The 23,363-nt window shown below is 34.5% G+C and overlaps 3 protein-coding genes across 4 annotated transcripts; 1 reads left to right on the forward strand and 2 right to left on the reverse strand.

The window, feature by feature from the left end:
- Nucleotides 1-270: 270 nt before the first annotated feature.
- Nucleotides 271-7,794, reverse strand: PRR5 (two-component response regulator-like protein). Its single transcript, XM_086436569.1, has 8 exons — nucleotides 7,441-7,794; nucleotides 4,826-4,987; nucleotides 4,522-4,652; nucleotides 4,236-4,394; nucleotides 3,390-3,564; nucleotides 2,870-3,308; nucleotides 827-1,613; nucleotides 271-581 (listed from the first exon to the last, which is right to left on the reverse strand). Exons 1-8 carry the CDS (start codon nucleotides 7,622-7,624, stop codon nucleotides 480-482), a joined length of 2,139 nt encoding a protein of 712 aa, XP_086292695.1. The 5' UTR covers nucleotides 7,625-7,794; the 3' UTR covers nucleotides 271-479.
- A 5,701-nt stretch (nucleotides 7,795-13,495) lies between these two features.
- LOC147407822 (histone H4) lies at nucleotides 13,496-13,980 on the reverse strand. Its single transcript, XM_086432861.1, has one exon. The coding sequence runs from the start codon at nucleotides 13,917-13,919 to the stop codon at nucleotides 13,608-13,610; it is 312 nt and encodes a 103-aa protein (XP_086288987.1). The 5' UTR covers nucleotides 13,920-13,980; the 3' UTR covers nucleotides 13,496-13,607.
- A 3,002-nt stretch (nucleotides 13,981-16,982) lies between these two features.
- LOC147407823 (oligomeric golgi complex subunit-like protein) lies at nucleotides 16,983-22,091 on the forward strand. 2 transcript variants are annotated; one of them, XM_086436572.1, is made up of 3 exons: nucleotides 16,983-18,969; nucleotides 20,321-20,465; nucleotides 21,808-22,091. In XM_086436572.1, the coding sequence occupies exon 1, from the start codon at nucleotides 17,119-17,121 to the stop codon at nucleotides 18,496-18,498; it is 1,380 nt and encodes a 459-aa protein (XP_086292698.1). In that variant the 5' UTR covers nucleotides 16,983-17,118; the 3' UTR covers nucleotides 18,499-18,969; nucleotides 20,321-20,465; nucleotides 21,808-22,091. The 2 variants fall into 2 exon arrangements, with proteins under 2 accessions (XP_086292698.1, XP_086292697.1); XM_086436571.1 differs by lacking the exon at nucleotides 20,321-20,465.
- The last annotated feature ends 1,272 nt before the right edge of the window (nucleotides 22,092-23,363 follow it).

The following is a 23,363-nucleotide window of genomic DNA, read 5'->3' on the forward strand; positions in this document are numbered from 1 at the left end:
ATTCTAAATTGATGTTTAAAGTTTAAACCATCCGACTAAATTTGGGTGGATTTGACTCTTTCAAGTTGATTCAGAACTCTGTTAAGCAAGATCAAGCAACCTCTATCCATGTCCAACCAGATAAAGGTTTTGTACAACGAAATTGGGCTAAATCTTGTGAGCCTGTATTGAATGTACATATATATATAGACCCCTCATGGTATATATATATATATATAGAGAGAGAGAGAGAGAGAGAGAAAGAGAGAGGCATGTAGTGTACACATTATGTGCAAGAAAATGGAAGTAAAAAACTCAATGGCGACAAACACACTAATGATGTTATCATCTTAACTCTTACCATCTAGTTTCTCAAGCGTCATGAAACCAAGCAATATGTAATCTGAATCTCACAATCCCTAATCTTCAGATACATTGGCATCTTTCGGGTGATGGGGTCAGCGAAATGTCATCAGTTGGGCGTCTATGCAGAAAATGAATCATAGAGATGATGAGGACGGGTCAGCTAGCACTTGGCGAACAAACTGTCCCTTCACTCGCGGACGCTGCTCTGCAAGTCTTTTCCTGCTTTGGTATCTAACCTGTATGAGATAAATTCGGGTTAAGACGTTGAAGCAGTAAAGACAGAATGCAGATTTTGGGATCAAGTGTTCAAAAACTTATTCTTATAATTTTAAATGTAGCAGGCAATTTAAAGAATATAACTAAAATAATAGCAGGGTCAGTGCACTAAACATCAGTATTTTCAAATGCCAAAGAGGGATGAAATGCAATCGATACAAGAAGACAATATCACATGCATCAGTAACAATTGCTATAAATTTACCTTTTTATCATAGCATCTGTCTTTCCGCTTCAAACGGAACTTATTCAAAGCTGCTTCTCTTTGGATGGAGTGATGAGATTCCATCCCTCTCATTCCACCATGAATGAAGAGGCCTTCATTGTTCCCACTCTCTTCAGTAGTCCTGGTAACTGCAGCTGAAGTCACATTCCCGTTACTTCCGTTACAAGCACTCCCACGTCCACTGCTGTTTAGATGACTTGTGCCACCATTACATAAACTGTTTGTTTCAATCTGACCAGTGGCCGGTGAAGCACATATTGGATTCTCCACAGATTCCAAATTCTGATGATCTACTTGTTCATGCAAAGTAGGGTTCTTCGACTTCGAGCCAAAGTTGTCAACTTCAGGCCTGGACTGATGAGATGAGTTCACTTGAAAAGCAGATACCAGTTGGTTTGTTGAATTTGGACTCCATAGCGCTTGTGGACCTGCTTGTGCATAAAATATGGGAGGAAATGCAGCACCATAGCTTGAACATAAGCTATCAAACCTCATCCCACTACTGACTTGAACAGAGACAGGACTGACCCTGAGTTGATGGCATGGAAAAGCTGTTTCATCTTGAACAGTTCGACCAATGAGCGAAGGGGTCGTACTTCCCCGATTATTGTTCACTTGGATATCATTCTGTTGAGGAGCATCAGCAGTGCTACCAGGACATTGATTCGGTAAATTTTTATGAGCATTTTTATTTGTACATTCTTTGGGTTCGGTGTGAAAATTGACCGCTGTGGGAGAAACAGGACCGATTTTCCTGTTATTGTACCTGAAGATAGAAACTCATAGTTCATTAGCAATATGGTGTATTAAACAATGCAATTGTTCAATGGAACTATGTCAAAGTACAAAGACTAGCATGTATTTTGATAGAATATTTTACCTTCTAATATCTCTACTATAAATGACAAACGTGCAGATCTTGAGACGTTGATCATTTCAATAATTTTCAACGGGAGGACTTTGTACTATCAACTTGTGATATTATTAGTATCTAGTCTTGTAATTTTATTTGGGCATGGCAGCCTTTTTTTAATATCAATTGGAAAGATGTGGTAAATTAAAAAACAGTAACCATCCATCAAGTTGCCTAAATATTGGAATGTGCAGGTTTCGTGACATTTCATTTTGACCACTTTCCAAAAGAAGCCCTTGTACTATCAAGTTATGATATTTCATAATTTTTTAGAGAAGTTTTGCAATTTTATTTAGAGGGAAGCTTTGTTATATCATTTAATTTAATGTGTGACAATCTAAACAAAAAAAAAAAAAACCCAATATAACCATCCTTTAAGTTACCTAAATTTAGAAATCTGTCATGCCAATTTATTGCAACTAACCGGCCCAACCTGTAGTTCTCCTCATTTTAGAAACTTAATTTGAAATAACTACATGCTGCAAACTAAACAGGGCCAACTTTAAATGTCACTGAAGGCATTCGTGCACTGGGTGATTGAACTCACAGAATGCAAGATGAAAAGAAAAAGAAAACCTCAGATACATGTGCAAGTACCTTCTAAACACATTTGGGAAGAACAACTTGCTATCTAACCAGGAGAAAACAAATGACTGAAAATTCAAGTATTGTCAAATTAAGACATTTATAAAGGTACATAGGAAATTCATCAAGTTCTTTTGTACTAGATATTACTTTGTGATCTTATATCTGTGGTACTTTTGGTCACATAATCCCACAATTGAGCTGATAATACTTCAGATTCTTTCTAGGGAACAACAACATGCTTCAAAGACAAGTGTCAAATAATAGTATTATAAGGCACTTACAAAAAATCAAGTGCAACTTTCGTGCTGAGACTAGAAGAAGAAATATGAAGTTGCACCAAGTTGACAATCTAGAAAATAATTTAACCCTCACCCCTGATTTAGAAGATATTTTTCATAAAAGACTGGAAGATTTAATATCACATGCAATCATTGGAACCAGCATGATAGCTTATTGCATTTTTATATGTAAAAGTAATGGTCTAAGAATAAAGTGATTGAAGTTGGGAAAGCGTGACTCACCATGAAAAGGCTGAAGCATTTGAATGGTTCAATGCATGCCTTCTTTCAGTCCATTGGTCCCCATTTTCACTAGGATGGGTTCTTCTTAATGAAAGCTCCAATAGTGGACTGGAACTCAAGTTGTTTGTCAAATCATTTGAATGAGATTGAGTTTTTGCATCACTACAAAAAACTTCTCGAACAGCAGATTTGGACACACGTGGCAAATTATCGAAAGCTCCAATCAAGTCAATGGCCTCTCTAGAAGGTTTGACTTGCTCATAATTGACATCCTTAGTCACACTAGGTGTATTAGTATCCTCTCTTTGACTTTCTTGTGTGACATCCTCAATGTGGATCACTGTTCTTGCAGACGTTTGCTCTTCGACTACTGTTAGCCCTGTTGAGTTGTTAGCTCTATTGCATGGTGCATCTTCACATTCGAGCCTAATTGATTTATCTGCAACAAGTAGCTTGTCACATGCCCCACTATTGATAAAGCCAATAGGGCTTACGAGGAAAACAAAAGAATATACCATACCTTTTAGTCCACTCTCATGCAGAGGTGATCTCTCACAGAGTTTAAGACACTCTTGATGTTTTTGCATTTTTGTGTCACTTGAAGGAGAGGAACTACTCTGTTTTCGCTGAAAAAGATCATGCATATTTTGCATGCATGCATTCTCAGGTTCCATGTCTGGCTTTGTACAAGAGCTCTGCATAAAAGGCAGAAAATCATACAGTGAGTCAATGTAAAATTTGATGTAGCCAACCTAAACCCAAAAAGAATAAATTTTCCTTTGCAATAAGAGGCTTCACAAAGATCCCGAAATATGAAATCTTTCCTAAAGTTTAGTCTGATGGCTCGAATAAGTGGCTCAATTGGTTGAAGAACAACAGCACAACCTTGAGGTTGTTGGGTTCATCCCAGCTTACCCACTAAAAAAAAATAATGGCCAATCTATGGGCATACGTAATCCAGTTGAATCTTACCATATAATATATGCCAAATCAATAAGTACTTCAGGGTTGTTCCATTCGTATAAGTGAGATTGTCATTTTTGGATATTAAAATGAAGAGTCGTGCTGGAGTAACATTGAAATTGACATCGTTTGGGACATTGGTGTGCACAGAACCATAGATGCTTCTCACTCGTATTTCAATGAAAAGCATCTATGGTTCTATAAACATGTCCACGTCAGCAATGTCTGAAACGATGTCAATTTCAATGTTACTTCAGCATTTTCCTAAAATTAATTTACAAATTATCAGAAACACGCCAAACAACATGACATAAGTTCTGCCAGAAATCATACTGATTAAAGCATAAACAAAGTTTGACTAGCTAACAAGAACTACTAAAAGATGAAAGAAAGAATTACTTACTTGAGCATCACTCTCTTTCTCTCTGCATTCTTTATTTTTCTGTCCAATTGCCACATAATCGCTTGTGTGATTGCTTGCAGCATTGTTTTCTGAAGTATCTTCAACTTTCTGTTGTGCAGGACTACCATCTTGGAGACCATGTATACCACCACCATTTGACTGATGAACATTAAGAATAAGATTTCAGTTCTAATGAGAATTTTTAACTATGGCACCATGGGCCAGGCCAAACATTATTGAAGTAAAGCACAATATTACACAAGAAAAATGTGAAGAATAAGCATACAGATTGCCTTCTCCAAACATGTTGCCACAAATTCCTGAGTTCATTCTTCCTAACAGGCTTAACAAGAAAATCGGCAGCACCTATCAACATGCATTTGTAAACCAGACCGATCGAATCATGTGAGGACATCACTGCATAAATCAGAAAAGAATCATTAACACGTCTGAAAAAAAATCTGATATTTATTGATCTATTCATCATCATCATCAAAGCCATATCCCAAAGATTTGGGATTGGCTACATTTATGGGTCGATTATTAAACATGATTCAAATTCAAAGTGACATCTATAGATTATAGCTTACTTATGACAGGAATATTTTTGCAGATCTCATGCTCCATGGTCATGGTAAGAAGACCAAACCCTGACATTGAGGGCAATTCTACTTCTGTCAAGACAAGGTCAATTTCATGGGGTCTACCCTTTAATGTCTCCCATGCCTTTAAGCCATCAGAAATTGCTGTGACTGCAAAAAATACAGGAACCATGTTTCAGTTATAGATTATGACTCATTGCAAGCTATAAAAAATTTCTTGATAGCCATTGAAAGGCTTTCAAGGATAAACATAGATTTGAAAATTTGATATTCATAATACATAAAGAGAACAACTTTGTACTTGGAGAAGAAAGTAAAGAAGTGAGAGCAATATTTTGATTGGAATCTTAAGAGGCAAATAGTAGAAGCAGCATAAATTGAAAATGTATTTAACGAATTTAGCAAACAAGACTTTTACATAAAGAACTTTCCAAAAACAAAAAACAAAACAAAAAAAGTGCATAAACCCAGATGTCAAATTCTAAATTACATGGGGAAATGATTTTGATAATTTGATCCACACTAATCACATTATAAGCTTGTAAGAGAAAATGTTACATCAATATCTGCATACGAATCCTCTGTTCAGTAGAGTTGAAGGACCAAGTAAACAAGAGAACTAACTCAACTAACCATTTTCAGATGAATCCTGAAAAATGCAGCAGATGACCTAAAACACAAACCTTGACAATTTTGAGAGAATTTACACTTATTCCTGAGCCAACTCATGACTTGCGCAACTTCAATGGAATTGAACCAACAAAAGTTTGATGTGTGTCTCAAGATTCAAAAAATTTATTAGAAAGCAGAGGTTGGAGTCAGTGGTGGTTCCTAAAAGTAAACATTGTAGGTCAGACTCGGTAAGATTTGAACTGCCAACCGCCTTCATTCAAGTTCATCACTATAGTAGTGTTCTCATAATATTTTATCACATACATTTTTTTTTTTTTTTAACAAAAAACTTTAGTGAGACATAGGACATTGAAATTAAGTAACTTTCCAGACTTCATCATAAAAAACAGTTTGCATAAATGAGAAACCCTTCAAACCCAGGAAACATTATGATTGGGACAGAATTATTGCCTCTTAATTTTCTTCCTTTTGTACCATGAAATTACACTATACATTTCAAGATCTTAAATCTCCTAAAGACTGCTATAGGGATAAACAGCTTATTTGGCTTTGCTTCCACGGCATTATTAATTCCATGATTCTCACTACACTGACCATAGTAAACTCCTTCATTGTATCAAAACAGAGGTCTGATTTGAGCGACCAGGTAAAGCATCACATTTGACACCTGAGGAAGGTACAGGTACAGCCCAACTATGAGGTACATCAGCATGTGTTACAATAATATGTAATAGAGACGCATTGAGACACCACTAATCCAACACTGCATTATTTAATCACGCAGTCCACGCCTCAACAAAAAAAATGCACAGATCCAATCAGTGATGCTGCAGGGCAGTTGTCTTGCATAAGAGATGAACTGGACAAAGGTATGCAGAGTGACAAACATATTTCTTACAGGACCAGCACACAAACATCAACTTAACACATGGGAATTGAGACAATATTAACATCAGGTCTTCGGGTTCCAGCTGAAAATAAAATTAAGGAAAATTGGCAAAGAAGCTGCGTCAGTAATGCTAGAAACAGAGCAAAAAAAAAAAAAATTACTGGATGAATCACTCAATGAAATTAAATGTTCAAACAACCAAAGGCCCAAAGGCTCGGTTTCAGTGTCCAATATGAATTGGTACAAACCATGGTTTTAAATCTCATCCGAGACCGAGACGACTCATCTGATGCGTCTAGGTATCTTCTACCAATGAGACGGATAGACAAGTCAAACGTATAAACCACAGTTCATTTTTCTCACTGTTGAACAAGACGACTCAAACATATCAGAAAAATCTTCTGAGACGACTCGGCCTCGTTCATGGATGAGACGAGAAGTCAAAACAAGTTTTAAAACCATGGAACAAACCCAAATAATTTGCTTCCAAATTTTAATACAAAACTTATGATCGATTTAAGTCACATAAGCAGCACATATTGGAACTCCCCTGGAACTGAACCACATATCACTTGCAGAAAACAAAGGAGAGAAATTACAGGCCTTAGCAGAACTAACCATCCAAATCTCTAAAACAAAAAAGGGAAAAATCCCATTTTCCACCAAAACTAAAAATAAGGCACAAAAAATGGAGGGGAAATGTTAGTGGATGGCGGAAAAACAGGACTTTTCCCCTGAATTGAACGTTGAGCTATTAACAAAATCCCGTTTGTTATTCAAATAATACCAAACACAGTGATTTAAAATAAATAAATAAACTGCAATAACCTCCGAAATTTTACTTATTCAAACTCAAAAATCAACTAAGATCTTCGCTTCTCCAACCAGAAGTGTATCAATCAACTCGTTGAAACAGAACCAAAACAACAATTCAATTTAAGTCTACCAAGTTCACAAACACTTAAACCACACAAATTCACAAAATAAAATTCATTTTTTTTACTTGAAATCCTCCAAAAGACCAACAAATATTAGATTAAACAAGCAAACAAGTAAATAAACAAAATTCAAGAAAATAAACCTTTGTAACCGCATTTTCGAAGAAGAGCTGCGATGATCTGCCGAGTGGAATCATCAGCTTCAACCAACATAACTCTTATATGCATCCGATGAAGAAAACTCTCCCATCGGTTCAAACCTGTAGAAATCTCCATCTCTTCTTCAACCTCCATAGCTTCTTCACTACTTCCAACAACTTCCCCCATTTTTTCTTCCAATTCTCAACCTTTAAAATATAAAACAAACCCTAATTTCTCATAAATCAACAACAAGTTGCAGATCTTTTGTTCTGTAATCTGCAGTGTGAGCTTGAGTTTCATATTCTAACATCTTTTTCTCCTCCAAAAATATCAAGAAACGTCGCCAATTAACGATGGAGATTAAAAGATCCAACGGTGGTTGACAACAGGAATACAAAATATCTCAACTCTTCTCTCTCTCTCTCTTCCTGGGACATGTCTACCTTGTCAACCACTCAAGTGGGCTTCTTGATCCTGTACCTCAGGAATCTATTAGCTATCCAACTCCGCACTCCATTATCGGACACGTTGAAGACTCTTCCGACTTTTTTATGCAAAATAATTTCGACCCTCCATTTCTAAACCTTTGTATCTAAAACTCTAAGAGGTTTTGTTAAACGTGTGCTTTAAGGGTGTAGGTTAAGATGCATTTAGTAGACCTTAGAAAATAAGTATTTGAGGATATTTTTGATAGGAAATTTTTTTGAACCATTTTGAACTTGGTTCAAGAAGAAAGTTAGTAATGTACATAGAAGAATCATACATTTTTTCTTTGAGGTATAAGAAAAAAAAATCAGTGATTCTATGCAAACTACCTTTTTAATTGAGCATATTTTTTAATTAATTAAGATTTTTTTTAATTTTTTTAAGGGCATTATAGGTAAGAACATAAATTTTGGAGGTGCGTTTAATGTATCTTAACTTGTGTTCTTAGGACACATATTTACTGCACCCAATCAAGTCATCTTGTTACAATTCATAATTGAAATCAAATCAAAATTTGAGAATGAAAAATTATGATCTACAAGTCTTCTCATCAAGAAACACGTTGAAACGTACATTTTACTTCAAAATGTCCATAAAACACTCTTTTAGATTATATATGTGGTGTCTCCTAGGAGGTATCTCAAATATTAATGAAAAATTTGAGAGTGAAATAAATACAAAAAAAAAAAAAAAAAAACTATGTGTCATATTTCGTAGAGGGTTCCTTTTCTCATCAAGCCTATAAAGAAAAATCCTCAAATCCAAACTTAAAAAAATATTAATTTGGTTGATTTTTGGAAGATAAGTGAAAAGAAGATATGGAGTTGATTAATATCTTACTCTGGAGTACACAATACTAACTTTGAAGTAAAGCAGATGAAAGGCAGACCGTTCATTCAGGAATTGGCTGGCTGGAATTGCTGACGTGGCGCACCATAGATCACTTCTTTTGATCTTTGAAAGATATCTGATCCGATTGTGTGTGTGACCTATTTGGATGACACGTGCTTGTAGAAATAGTCATAAGAGAGGATATTTTGACATGTCAGCTTCCTCTCATAAAAGCTTTAGATATCTTGGCTAGGATTGTAACACGTGGAGATTAGGAAAGAATCTAAGATATTTTCTTTGAGATCTCTTATTCTTCTACTTTTTTTTGGATGACGTGGCTAGAGCGGACAAGATAACACCAGTACTAGTTGTATTATTGTCAGCCCGAAATTAGCGTCGTCCTTAGGTCGTGACCGCTGAGTGCTGACGGCTTCATACTTTAGTGATGTGAAATTCACTCATTGGTCAACACTTGCGGACGACCGTCCATTCAGAGGTAATAGCTTGTTTTTAATAAGAGTAATAATTTCTGGACTCCCCCCACGTGATGTACTCAAAATATTCTCGTGAGTGGTATGTACTACATCCATAGATTTTATGCCTCGAGATACATATCTGCACATCTGTGTAAATTTTATGCATATGTGTATCCTCAAGACATAAAATATGAGGCCCTAACACATGCCATGTCGGAAGAGTATTTTGAGTATGCCACGTGGGAAACTCATATTATCACGACTCTATTAATAAACAGATGGCCCACCATATTTAGGATTGCAACTTCGACAGGCTAACTCGGGCTCAACATGATCACCAAGCGAGCTGGGCTAAGTTACGTAGAAGACGAGTTGAGTCTGGGCTAGGATATTTAAACTCGAATTCAATTTGAGTTGAGGTTTCGAACAATACAAATCAACCTAAACTTAATACTATATAAATATAACCTATAAATATTTTTATTATTTTTTAATTATTTTTAATTATCTCTTTTTAAATATATTTGTAAAATTAAGGGAAAAAATCTTTTATTAATTTTTCTTTTTATTTAATTTATTATTATATATGTTTATGTATAGTACAAATTTTTGAAGATGAAGAATCCAACCCATCAAAAGTTACCTAACTCAAACAATTTTAAAAGCTCAATCATTGGTTGAGCTCGAATCAGTGAACTCATTTCCAATGGTTAGATTGAGTTGAGCTCGGGTTGAATATTCTATAACTTGGATTCAGCTTAGATTTAACCTCCAACCTGTAAAAGTTACAACACTAATCATATTGGATCTTGTGCCTATAATAATAATCTCAATAATAATTTGGATTTCAAATAATTAAGACAAATAAAACTTCTACAATGATTTGTAATCAATTTCAAGATATTGATCGGATTGGTAAGACAACAGTTCGAACTGTAGACCTATATCTTAATAAGATAAAGAATTAAATGTGATTAAATTTTTCATGCGTCAAATCTTCCCATTTAACACAATATCTGAAAGTACTTATTAAATTTGATATAAATGTGACATTATCTAACTCACCCACCCTCAAACAGTGAATTACATCGACTCAGCATTAATTACACTAAGACAATATTAATCAAAATATTGATGAAGCATAGGCATAAAATCTAAGAGAAAGTCAGCAACCTCCGCCTAGCTTACCCCTCACTTGGCATTATACCTAGGCCAACCATATAATAACACTCATCCCAGAGTTTGAACTATATAAACTTCTCACAAAGAGTGAAAAAGGGTTGGAAAAAAAAAATCATTTTGATTAATCTTGAAGGAGATTTTCTCTGTATTTTCACTATTCATCATCTTCCCCACTCAAATATCATTTTTCTTGATCACCATCTTTCTTACTAACTAAATTTTTGAAGGATTTTTTATAGGCACCCTTGGACATCTTCCTTCCACCTTCTCTTCTTCTACCGTTCAAAATAAATGAAAAATTGACAAAAAATTTCTTAATCAAAATCATTGTCACCACCAACACAATTTATCTCGAGGAGTAGAAGGTCAACCACTAGATGCTTATAAAGTGATATCTTTCAATCAACCACTTTGATGGATCATAACAAAAAAATTATTTATAATTGATTATTTTAAGGAATTGCATTCCTATAAAATATCTTTGACCCATAGTTCTAATTCATAATTAAAATTGCTTATATTCAATGGTAAGTAATTATGAGTTAGGTCAATTTCAATTTGTGTGGAAATCTAAATGGTAGGCTAAAATTTTCGTAGTCAACAAGATTACACATCACCTAGACGAGATTTTAAGAACAGATTGCAATAGAGTCAGCAGGTAATCACACATTACGGAAACTCGTTTTAGCTCCGTCCTCATGTACCAAGTTGACTCGTCTGAGTCAAGTCATCTCTTACAAGTCAAACTGTATAAATTATTTATTACACATATTTATACTCAAATAGTATTTTCTTTTCTTTTCTTATAGGAAAATGCTGGAATGACACAGGGTATTTACTACGATTCTCACAAGTCTGACATGGGATGTGCACATAACCATAGATGTGCTTTCTTGCGATATGAGTAAAAGCCATCTAAAGTTATGTATGCATCTCCACGTTAGAATTGTGAGAATCACGATAAATCCTGTGTCACCCCAACATGATTGTTTCTTATAACAAACGTAAATTTGCACATCCTCAGGAACAATATCCAATTTTATATAAATCACAAGTAATTAAATCACTATTTTTATTTTTATTTTTAAAAAATTACTATTGACACCCGAACTTTTACTTATTACATGTAATTTCTTAAATTATTCATCACACCCGCATTAAAGATTAAAACACACCATTCAAGCATAACAAAGGTTTGGCTCAAATTATCATTTAAGCATTACAAAACATTGTAATGCTAGTTCAAACAATTTCAAAAAAAAATTTACAATTATCATCAACAGATTAGGCTCCTATAAAAAATTCTTAAACCTCAAAATAGAAATTTAGAGAAAAAAAAAATTCTAAGAGAGATTTTGTTGGCACTCCAACTTTTACTTATTGTCAACCATTTACTTATTTTATTTATTTTCAATTGAGGTGTAAAGTCATCTCGAGTCGTTACTCAAATTCAAATTTTGAGTAAATTGGTACTTTTCTACTCTCAAATTCTTTACTCGAGAGTGCTGTTTTTATAACCATAAAGTTTTCACTCGATTGCCATAACACAAAACCATAGATCATTTTCTTCAAGACACAACTATACATCCCCATAAAAGATTGCAATTGTATATACCAAGAAAAAAGCTTTATGGTTAAATGTCTGCCACATCAACCAAATATTGATTGAATGAAGACTTTCTAGTTAGAAAGTCGTTATTCTTTACTCAATTGTATCAAATTGAGATTTAATCAAATTAAAACTCAAATTGAAGATAACTTAGAGTACAACTCAAATCCCAACAGTCATTTTTTATATAAGAAAATTACTTTTATACTAATTTAGTAAGTTTCAAATATTACTAAAAGTCATTGGTCCCAATATAAATTATCAAATTGACAATTCAACAATAAAACCTTAGAAATTACAAGGAAAAATCCATTCAAAATAAAATGTTTTAGACTTCATCCAAGATGTTAAAATTGAACAACCACCAACTCCTAAATTTAAAACTAAAATTCAGCACAACAATGAAAATTAACTTTTTATAGGGTTTCTAAAATTTTGTCCTCTACAACTCTATGGCAGTAGATCATATTCTAAGATTTCACAATTAAGTTCAAGACCCTTGATAAGATTTGGAACCTAGTGAAGTAAACTTGACTTTTTAAGTTTGTGAAATGTTCAACACCCTAAGCTTTACCCTACACTTTAACAAATGTGTTTTGTCCTACATGGGTTAGAAGTTTTGGAATAGGTTGATTTTTAGCGAAGATAATCTCTATAATTAGAAGATCATCCTCACTAAAAATCAGCCTATTCCAAAAAATTTAACCCCATGTTTACAAATTGAAAAATTGTGAATCGTCCATTTTTTATAAACCATTTTTGATGGGATTTGAAGTTTTGGAATAGGCTGATTTTTGGTGAGGATGATCTCCTCACCATAGAGATCATCCTCACCAAAAATAGTGAGAAGATCATCCTCACCAAAAATCAGCTTATTCCAAAATTTCTAATCCATGTAAAACCAAACACGTTTATTAAAATGTAGGGTAAAACTTAGGGTGGGGAACGGGACCTTTAAGTTTACCACTAAGTGCATCATACCAAACGAAGCTTTCACTCAAATCTTTTACTTAAATCTAAGTCATGGCCAAGATGCCCTAATAAGTAAAAGTTGGGATGCCAATGAAACTCTCAAAAAAATAGTTAATTTACATCACTTGATTGAGATCTCGAACGAGTTAATGTGTTAGAAGATTTAAATTTACCAAATCTGCGGAGATGCATAACAGTAAGTAGGAGATAAGATGTTTTGGATCAAATCTACTCCACTAAAGACTGTTGTACAGATCAGGACATCAAACAAAACAAAATAACAAAAGCAGAATCAAGAACAGAGAATAAACTAGAATCAATCAACCGAACTTTTAGGTATCTCAGATCTCGAACGAGATCTTGCGATGGAAGATCCAAATAATCAAATTTACAAAATTTGATCATGATCATGGACACAAGTTTCCAGATTAATCAAATCAGATCAATGATTAGAATTCAAGCACGGATCTCAAAATTTTAGGGCAAAAAACAATAGAGAAGTAGAAGACAAATAAATTTTGGAACAAATCTACTCCATTAATCAAGACAGTATTACAGATCTAAACATCCAACAAAACAAGAATCGATAACAGAGAAATCAAACTGGAATCAATCAACCACCGAAACCATATAGGGTCCTTCCCTGCCTTTTGAGCGCATAAACAACATCCATGGCTGTCACAGTCTTCCTCCTTGCGTGCTCAGTATACGTTACAGCGTCACGAATCACATTTTCCAAAAAGATCTTCAAAACACCTCTTGTTTCTTCATAGATAAGCCCACTGATACGTTTCACGCCACCTCTTCGAGCCAATCGACGAATAGCTGGTTTCGTGATTCCTTGAATGTTGTCTCTCAACACCTTTCTGTGTCTCTTGGCACCACCCTTCCCGAGCCCCTTACCTCCTTTTCCTCTCCCAGACATTGTATAGCTAAATTTGGTGGAACTTCGCTAAATTTGGGAAATTTTGATTTGATTTGGTTTTGGGGGTTGGAGGTGTTTAAATAGAACGGGAGGTGTTTTGCCCTTTTAAGTTTCGTTTGGCGCGCGATTCATTGAGGCTGATTTGGATCGTTGGATGAAGAGATTATCGACGGTGCAAAGGTCGATCCGTGTGTTTGGAGATTCTCTCTACTGAACCGTTGGATGGAAACATCGACGTTGGGACATATCTTTTCAAAGTTTAATCTTTCACGCCCTCATTGACTTAAGTCTTTTATGATAAATTAGTGTAAATGATCTGAATACCCTCAACTTGAAATCTCTTAGATTTTTTACCCCAAAATCAGTTATCTTCGACCTTATGATAAAGGTTTTTACATTCTCCAAAACCTTCATATTTTTTCTCTTCAAATCTCAATCTCAATATCAAAATAAGATAGATTTTTTGGTAGAAAATAAGAAATAATGATTTTCTTACACCCCCCTTTGACTTATGCCCCATCCCAGAACCTTAGATCATTTGCCTTAGGATACGCAGAATCATAAATATTTTCTTATGTTTCCTGATGAAATGATCTACAGTTATGTGATGGAGTCGTAGGGGGGGTGTATATCAGAGGGGGGGCATTAGATTATCACGAATCAAAATTGAGGATTTCTACAATATGTTAAAGATACTGGATTGAGAATGAAATTGAATAGAGTATACAAATAGATTATTTTAGAGATTAACAACTTAAAGATGAAAGGTTTCTGAGATAAACCACTTACGCCTTCCATCTTTAAGATTTTATCCTTCAAAACTAAAGAACAATATAAGATTTCTACACAAGGACAAAATTTTGGGTAGAGAATCAAGGATTTTGTACAATGCATTGAATAAGTTGACGATAGCTTATCTTAAATGTGAACCATGTGAAGATGATAAATTTTTATTGTTGAGTTCGATAATTTATTATCGTTGAAACTAAACAATTTTTATACCTCGTAAAATTTATCAAACTCAACAATAAAAAATGTTTAACTCAACGATAAAAAGTGGTGAGACACTGTAAATGTGATCCATTTCAAAAAAAAATATTTGAACTTCCATGTTAAGATAGATCTTTTCAAAATGAACATACAACAATTGTAAAACTGATCATCGAATAAAAAGTTAGGATAAAATCTTTAAAAATACAGAAGCCCAATTTCGTTTGTCATTTTTTGTCACAAATCATCAAAATAAATTGAAAAATATATTTAAATATTCAAAATTAAGAGTATATCTTTTGTTCCTTCGTCATTCGTAATAAAATTTTGTCGAAAATGATTGTTGTTGGCATTGAAAAACCTATGCAAAGAAGATGAGAAAATAAAAGTTTGGGTACTCCAATAATATTATAAGGGGAGATGAAGTTGATGTAGGGATTTTGACCCCGACCAACCAAATGGAAGAAGGTGAGGGTCTCAAGATAAGTAATAGCAATAACCAATCTAACTACGCAAGCACACAACTTAATAGCGATAGGTGTACTTGCTATTTTATTGCTCTCGACTATCATGGCTAGAGAAAAATAGTCCTAGTTCGTTGACTCAAAAGAACCAGCAAAGGGAGTTAGAGAATCATAGGCTTTAGTTAGTGCCACGACATTCTTATTCCCTCTACTAAATGAATCGCATTTAGAAAGAAACCCTTCCACAATATCTATTAAGTAATTTTTTGTTAAAGTTATGTGGATCAACGTGGGATTAGTCCCACTTAATTGATGGGAATACCCACATCATCAAAAAATTAATAAATAAATGCATGTACAATCACAAGATCTTAATTACAGAGATCACAAAGATTTATTAATAATTAAATATCAATTATTTTTATATTAACAAACTCAAAGTCATTCTATTTGTCTACTAGCTTTCAGAAGCCACTCGATAATGAATGAATAATGCTGAAGTGACCTCAAGATTGACTTTTCATTTCACACTTTTTTGAGATAGAAGTGTGTTAGAATCATTGATAATTTCCATTAAGTGAAAAACATCTATGGTTCTGTGCACACTCATACATCACAAAAGTGTGAAATGAGACCAATCTTGAGGTCACTCCAAACTCATAATCAATATGTTTCAAAGCACCCACTTTCTTTATACATTTCACCCCAAAATGTGTTTTAAGTGGACACAATGAACACAAATGGTAGGTGCAAATAGCTTGCCTCCAACTAGGGCTGACAATGATTTAAAATATATTCGATGTCTAAACCAATATGAAAAATTGGATTTTTATATTGAAATTTTTGTTCTAAAATAATTTTGGATTGGATTCGGATCTACCCCACTCCAATCCGAATATATTTCAATAGATTTTTTATTTTTAATATTAAATACATAGATAAAACGTTTTAATCTTTTTTTATTTTCCTCTATATATATATATTAGAAAAGTATAATTTTTTTTTTTATTTTACAATATTGATAATTTGAAAATAAGGCATGTGTTCGAATCGGTTTTAGATTAAGGATGAAATGAAATGGATAGGATTCGATTCACATATTCATTAATTCGTTTGGATCGGATCGTGTACATCTTTAAAAAAAAAAAAAAAAAAAACGAATTGGATCAGGAGTGGCATTGATCCAATATCGAATCAATCCGTTGCCAGCCCTAGCCCCAATGCATCTAAACTGTTGTTAGCAATCTACCGTTTAATTCTTTAAAATTTCTTGAATTTTTCAATGAAAATATTATTCTTTGAATTATTGAACTATTATGAATAATTCGCAAATTTTAAGTTAAACAAGATTAATACAAGTTTTTTTTTTAACGATTTTTTTTTGAATTTTTATAAAATTTGATAAAAAAAATAAATATTATTGTAAGTTGTAAAGTGTAAACTTGTAAGTTGTGATGTGTAACATATGTCGACTTTGAAACAGTCATATTTTAAAATTTTGGAAGAATTCATCTTTTTTTCTTTTTAAATTATAAATGTCGTTTTTATCTTTGAAAAAATAATGACAATATTACCGAACTTTTGAAACGAGTGTCTCATATTTTTCATTTATCGAATTTTTGCAAATCGAAAATCGAATGTAACTCGAATTTTTCACGATTGAGTTGCTCTGCAAAACGGAAGAAAGTAGCCATCTTGTGTGCGCAGCCTGTACCTGGATTCTGGAAAAAAAAATTAAAATTAAAATGTTCAACCGTTTCCAACTGTTTCTCCATCACTGCAAAACCCAACCCACCTTCCTCTCCCCATCACTTCTCCCTCCCAAATTCCAATATATCAATCATTACTCATCCTCCTCAATCCAACAACAATCTCCCAAAACCCTAATTGGTTCCCCAACTCGAATCCAAAAACTCATAGCTTCCCAATCAGATCCTCTCCTAGCCAAAGAAATCTTCGATTTAGCTTCTCTCCAACCCAATTTCCGCCATTCTTACTCCTCATTCCACACCCTCATTTGCAAACTCGGCCGATCTCGCTACTTCTCTCTCATGCAAGATCTCCTTCATCGTCTCAAATCCGACAACTATGCCGTCACTCCTGGTCTCTTCTCCGACATAATTCAAATCTACGGCAATGCCAAATTACCAGATAAAGCCCTCAAAACCTTCTACACTATGCTTGAATTCCCCTGCAAACCCTTACCCAAACACTTCAATCATCTCATCGAAGTACTCGTCGCCCATCGAAATTACCTCCATACGGCTTTCGATCTATTCAAGACTGTTGAAAATTTTGGGATTGTTCCCAATACGAGAACATATAACATTTTGATGCGTGCGTTTTGTTTTAATGGCGAATTGAGTATTGCATACAAACTGTTCAATCAAATGTTTAAGAGAGATTTTGTTCCAGATGTTGAGTCGTATAGGATTTTGATGCAAGGGTTGTGTAGGAAAAGTCAGGTGAATAAAGCGGTCGATTTGTTGGAAGATATGTTGAATAAGGGATTTGTTCCGGATACGTTGAGTTACACGACTTTGTTGAATAGTTTGTGTAGGAAAAAGAAGCTTAGGGAGGCTTATAAGCTTCTTTGTAGGATGAAAGTGAAGGGATGCAATCCTGATATAGTTCATTATAATACTGTAATTTTGGGGTTTTGTAGAGAAGGGAGAGCTGTTGATGCTTGTAAGGTTATTGGGGATATGCCATCGAATGGGTGTCTTCCGAATTTGGTGTCTTATCAAACTTTGGTTAATGGGTTATGTGATCAAGGGTTGTTTGATGAGGCAAAGAAGTATATGGAGGAGATGGTATTGAAGGGTTTCAAGCCACACTTTTCGGTTTTTCATGGTTTGGTCAAGGGTTTTTGCAATGTGGGTAAGACAGAGGAAGCTTGTGGAGTGGTTGGGGAAATGCTAAGACATGGGGTAGCTCCGCATACAGAAACGTGGGTGGCGATTGTACCGAGGATTTGTGTTGAGGATGAGAACGTGAGAATGGAGGATATTTTGGCGAAGATTTTGAAAGAAGAGATAAAGCGTGACACAAGAATAATTGATGTGGGTCGTGATTTGGAGGAGTACTTGATTGGAAGGATACGACGTAAAACATGGAAGGCTTAATTGAGTGCATTCTTGCCTCATTTTGAGATTCACGCAATTTGGGATCGTAAGTCTAGCCTTCCAAGAAACTGATTGGAGAATACTTCAATTCCACCAACTTAAACAAGAAACTGATTGGCTCGCTAGTTTATAAAAGCAGACATCGATCAAAACAACAAGCTTATCAACACAATTGAAACTGGGGTGTTTCTATCCCAATGGGATGGAGTAGGTCACATACCCATAGCTTTGCTTTAACATCTGAAGATCATTTTGTGGAGAAATCAAGCTATATAGGGCTAGCTGTGGGGTTAAGCAGAGATGGTTTTTAAATTTACGTCATCCGTTCTTTCTATTTGATAAGTGGGGCATTGGAAGCGGTTCTAGTACATGATTAGGACAATTCAGCCTAGATGGTTTGAGGCTTGATTGTTTTGTGTGATTACATACCTGCACCTCGTTTTGAAATTCAAGGGATCGGTGGCAATTTAGGTATGGGACAACCTCTTAATTGTTTACAATTATAGTTAGATAAAACATTTTACTTAGTATGTGAATGTGATTTCCAAGCTATCTTTTCACTGCACGTGTTTGCTGAGTCAGTATGAGTAAATACTAGAAAACTATAACATTATATTTCCTAGATTTATCAGAGTGTTTGAAACTGTCCGCCATCCGGCCATCCCTTACAACAAAAGAAGTAAAAAAGAATTGTGGCTTAACCCTCAATGTTGGGGATTAGGATTTGATTCTTGTTATAGCATAAAAGGCACCAAAGTGATTCAATAATAAGCTTCTTTTCCTGTTTCTCTTTGTCAACTTTGGCTGTAAACCTATAGAAGAAACTCCTTTTGGAAAAAACATTGATGAAATTTCAGCTTTCCAAGGTCACATTCATGTAAAGCTACTACTCGGCCGGTTTGGGCCTGTTTATGGATCAAGAAAAGTTCAACCCGAACTTGAGACCATTCAACCCAACCTTGAAATCGGTCCTTAGTTCCTGAGTTTGAGCCCAAACCAAGTTATGTTTTCGGTTAGATTGGGTATGAGATGATGAAACCCTAATATCATGGTGGTCTATAAAATCGCCTCCACTAAACCCTGGGAGAAAATAAAAAAACTCTGAAATATCCAAAGACTGATCTTCAAATCCTAGAGTAAATGTGTTTAACAAACTCCAATCCACATCTCCGAAGAAAAACAATGGCAAACTCTAGGGAAATCAAGCTGTAATTCATATCTCTGCACCAAAAAAATTGGAAACATTTTAGAAACTAGGTTATTTCAAGAGAAACATTTTAGAAACTAGGTTCCGGCTTGACATGGGTATCAGCTTGGTTAGGCCATTGAAGTGTAGATGTTAGGGAAAATGGAATGAGAGGCCAATGCAACTGGAAGTGTTGTAAGGTTAAGTGTAGTCCCATTGCTCTTGGGCTTGTAGAGACAATGACAAAAGACGAAATGCAAGATATAAATTTAAGAAACTTTGAGTAAATTATATGTTATATGAGCGAGAATGGCATGCACCTCCCTTAAGATATAATCATTTTTTATGTCAAATTAGCCTCTGCTCTCTTACAATTTCATGTACTGAACAAATACAGATTTACAAATGATCTCACTTGGCACTTTTATGCATTGTTGTCAAATTGTACTCTGCTCATGTCAAGCCGATCCAAGCCAACAAACCTATTATTAATATCTGTAAACAACTGTATTTTCTAATATTTTATTTATTTACTTTTACAAGAATTACTTTATGAAGAAGAAAGTAAAACCAATTAAGTTTTCTTCTCACACCCACACAAAACAGTCTCCAACTCTCATTAGTAATTCTTGCCAGATCTTGGATGTCTATTGTCTTCTCGTTTGCCACATACCAAGGATATATTTTCCTCAATCCACTAATCTAAAACAGTGGCCAAGAGTTTTCTATTTATCAATTTGGCATGAGTGTGATGGAAATAGTTTTCAAATGCAGACCCCAGGTAACCATAGCTACAACCTACAACAATAATATTTTGCCATTGGTTGTTTCGTTTGTCAGTTTCACGCAAAGAACGATAGTAGGGTCAGTATTATTGTTTTGTTCCAAAATGCTTTTCTTGATCTAAATAAATTAATTTGCATCAAAATTTTACTTTTTCTAGTCTGTGATGTAGTCTTTATTTGAATTATAGTTTGGGTGGAATTGTTGCTCACAGTTTTGTTAGAATGGATGCTGGAATCTGATTGGTTTAAAGTCCTAGTAATTTGTAAGTAATTATCAGCATCATTGTCCAGTCTTAAAAGTACTCACAATTTGTTAGTGATACATGGGTGCATGCACACATACACACTTAACACACACACACTTGTTACCTGCCTCTATAATTTGGGTACTGACAAAAATTACGCTGCACTTACCACTGTAATTAAAAGGGGAGAGTCAGTTAATGAACAACTATGATTTAATAATAAGAAAACTATGATTAATAATCAGTATCACAGATAGTTGAGTCACAATTGCGTATAACTCAGATTTACTGATGCAAATACTACTGTGAGACCTTAAATCCTGGTAACAATGGTGCCATAGAGTTAATAAACCACAGATTTGACACATATTTTGGACATATCTGTCGGTTACATGTCAACTTGGCTATAAATCCCCCAGTTATATCCTCTCTCTCCAAGTTTTGTTCATACAATTCATTTAATTGAAATATTTTTCAAGTTATCTAATACTTGTCATCTTTCATTCAATACCACAATATATAATTATAGAGATGTGTGTTGAGTTTCATATAGTTCTGTTTCTGATAGCTCACCTTGTATATGTGTCCAAACACTGACACCTATGTCTGAGTTGAGTGACATTTATAATTGTTAAAGCTATAGGTAGTGTCGTGGGTGATGTCCCTTCCATTGTCGTCGATTATAGTGCCCCTTATTCAGAAACCGTTGCTTGATTTTCTGTATAACGATGTCACGGAACTGTTTTATTTTTTGAGCACTTGTGGAATATCTTATGATGACCACAGCTTAAGTATCATGTATAAAAAATTGCCTTGTGTTATACATTTTGGACCATCTGACCCATGAACTTTTTGTCCACTCTGCATACACATGGAAAATCAGCTTGATTGTTGATTTGTAGCCATTAATACTTGAGTTATTCAGGGGTGATTTCTGTCATTTGGGTGTAGACATATTTTTGGCCTTGTATCTAATGGTTGTGAATCATCAATCATGATGATTCATGGTGTAGACATATTGTAAAGATAAACGGTATTTTGATTTGACATTGTTTCATCTGTTTTTTATATCTTTTGTTTCTGTTGGTGGCAGAGCACATTTGCAAACCAGATCTTGCGGGAATTGCAGAACAACTCAGATAAGTGGTTGCCATTATTCACATTTCTGTTGATTTTGGTTCGATAGAAATCTATTTGATGAATCAATTTGTACCCTAAATCAAATTTTAACATGTAAAATTTGTTTTAGATTTTATGTCATATGTCATGAATTCAATAGTGCTTTGATAGAATTGGGTTTCTAGTTATTTTTATATTACATGGCTTTTTAAAAGTGTTGAACTTGAGATGCTTGGAACAAGAGATAGGATTGCTCTATTGAATCTAAATCTCTTCTGTTAATTAGCAGGAAATGCAGGTTCTGGGAATTAAAATGGTTCTGAAAATTTAAAAAAAAAAAATTTCTATAGAATTCATATGGAAAAAATGCTATTAATTTGTTTCTCTTCACCATGGCATTCAACCAAAAACTGCTATTAATATATATATTTCACTATAGCATTCAACTAGAAAACTCTATTGAATTTTCTACATTAATGGCATAATTTAGCCATACAAAATAAATGATAATGTTCTTTCAACGCTATAATAATAACAAATTATAACATTATTTTCCTGAACACTATAGCGCATAGAGCTAATCACATTCCTAAAAATGCTATGAAAAGCATAGCATCCATGCTCTAGTGTTCTTGAAAATATGCTATAAAACACTTTAATAGCATTCTTTGAATGTCATTAATGATATATTTTTTTTTGTAATCTTTAACGTTCACATCTCAAAAACAATATATGATTTACCCATCAAAGGTGTGGCGTAGCGGTAAGAACTTGAGGTCCACCGCGCTCAAACTTTAGTTGCCCCACCTCTTGACTTAAAAGGTGGGTGGGCTGTGTGAGTCGGCTACATCTTCCTAGTGGATTTAGCTCTGATGTACATGGTCCATGGGCCTTTGGACTATGACGTAAGATCATTTGTAATCCCAAATTTTTTTCTGAATCTTTCTTGAACTCCCACCGAATAATTGTCAAATCCAAACTTGGTTACTCTGCTATGAAAGGACTTGGGATTGCTCTATTTGCATCCATCATTTGACGTAAATGCACCACCTTAAATAATAATAATAATAATTTACTTCTATGCCCCTCAATTTTCAATAGGTGAGCGCCAACCACTTTCAAGCAGAAGGCCCTAACCTCTCGTTCTTGCATTTGATGGAGAACATGAACTAAACATCTCACATTCATGCATTTTCGATCTATTCCACCACTCTAAAGCTTCTAAAACCCAAATTTCGACAGATTACATCCAAGGGCGGAGCCAGGATTTTGCCCATGTGGGTGCAGCCAAGAGTACAAAAAATTTGTGGGGACAATTAAGGGTGAAAAAAGTAGTTGTGGGGGCAAGTGCCCCCACTGTAAATCCGCCCCTGATTACATCAATGGAAGTAGGTTTCTATAGAAAACTCTTATTATTATTATTAGTAGTAGTATTAAACCTTTGAACTCAATTGTGGAATGTATGCGTGCAAATTTTTTTGTTTCGGGCTTTTGTCAACATGTAACAGGCCATGTTGATAAGTGTCTATC

This window comes from Akebia trifoliata, chromosome 3 (genome assembly GCF_017979445.1).
Source record: "Akebia trifoliata isolate Shusen 1 chromosome 3, ASM1797944v1, whole genome shotgun sequence".
Taxonomy (NCBI): Eukaryota; Viridiplantae; Streptophyta; class Magnoliopsida; order Ranunculales; family Lardizabalaceae; genus Akebia; species Akebia trifoliata.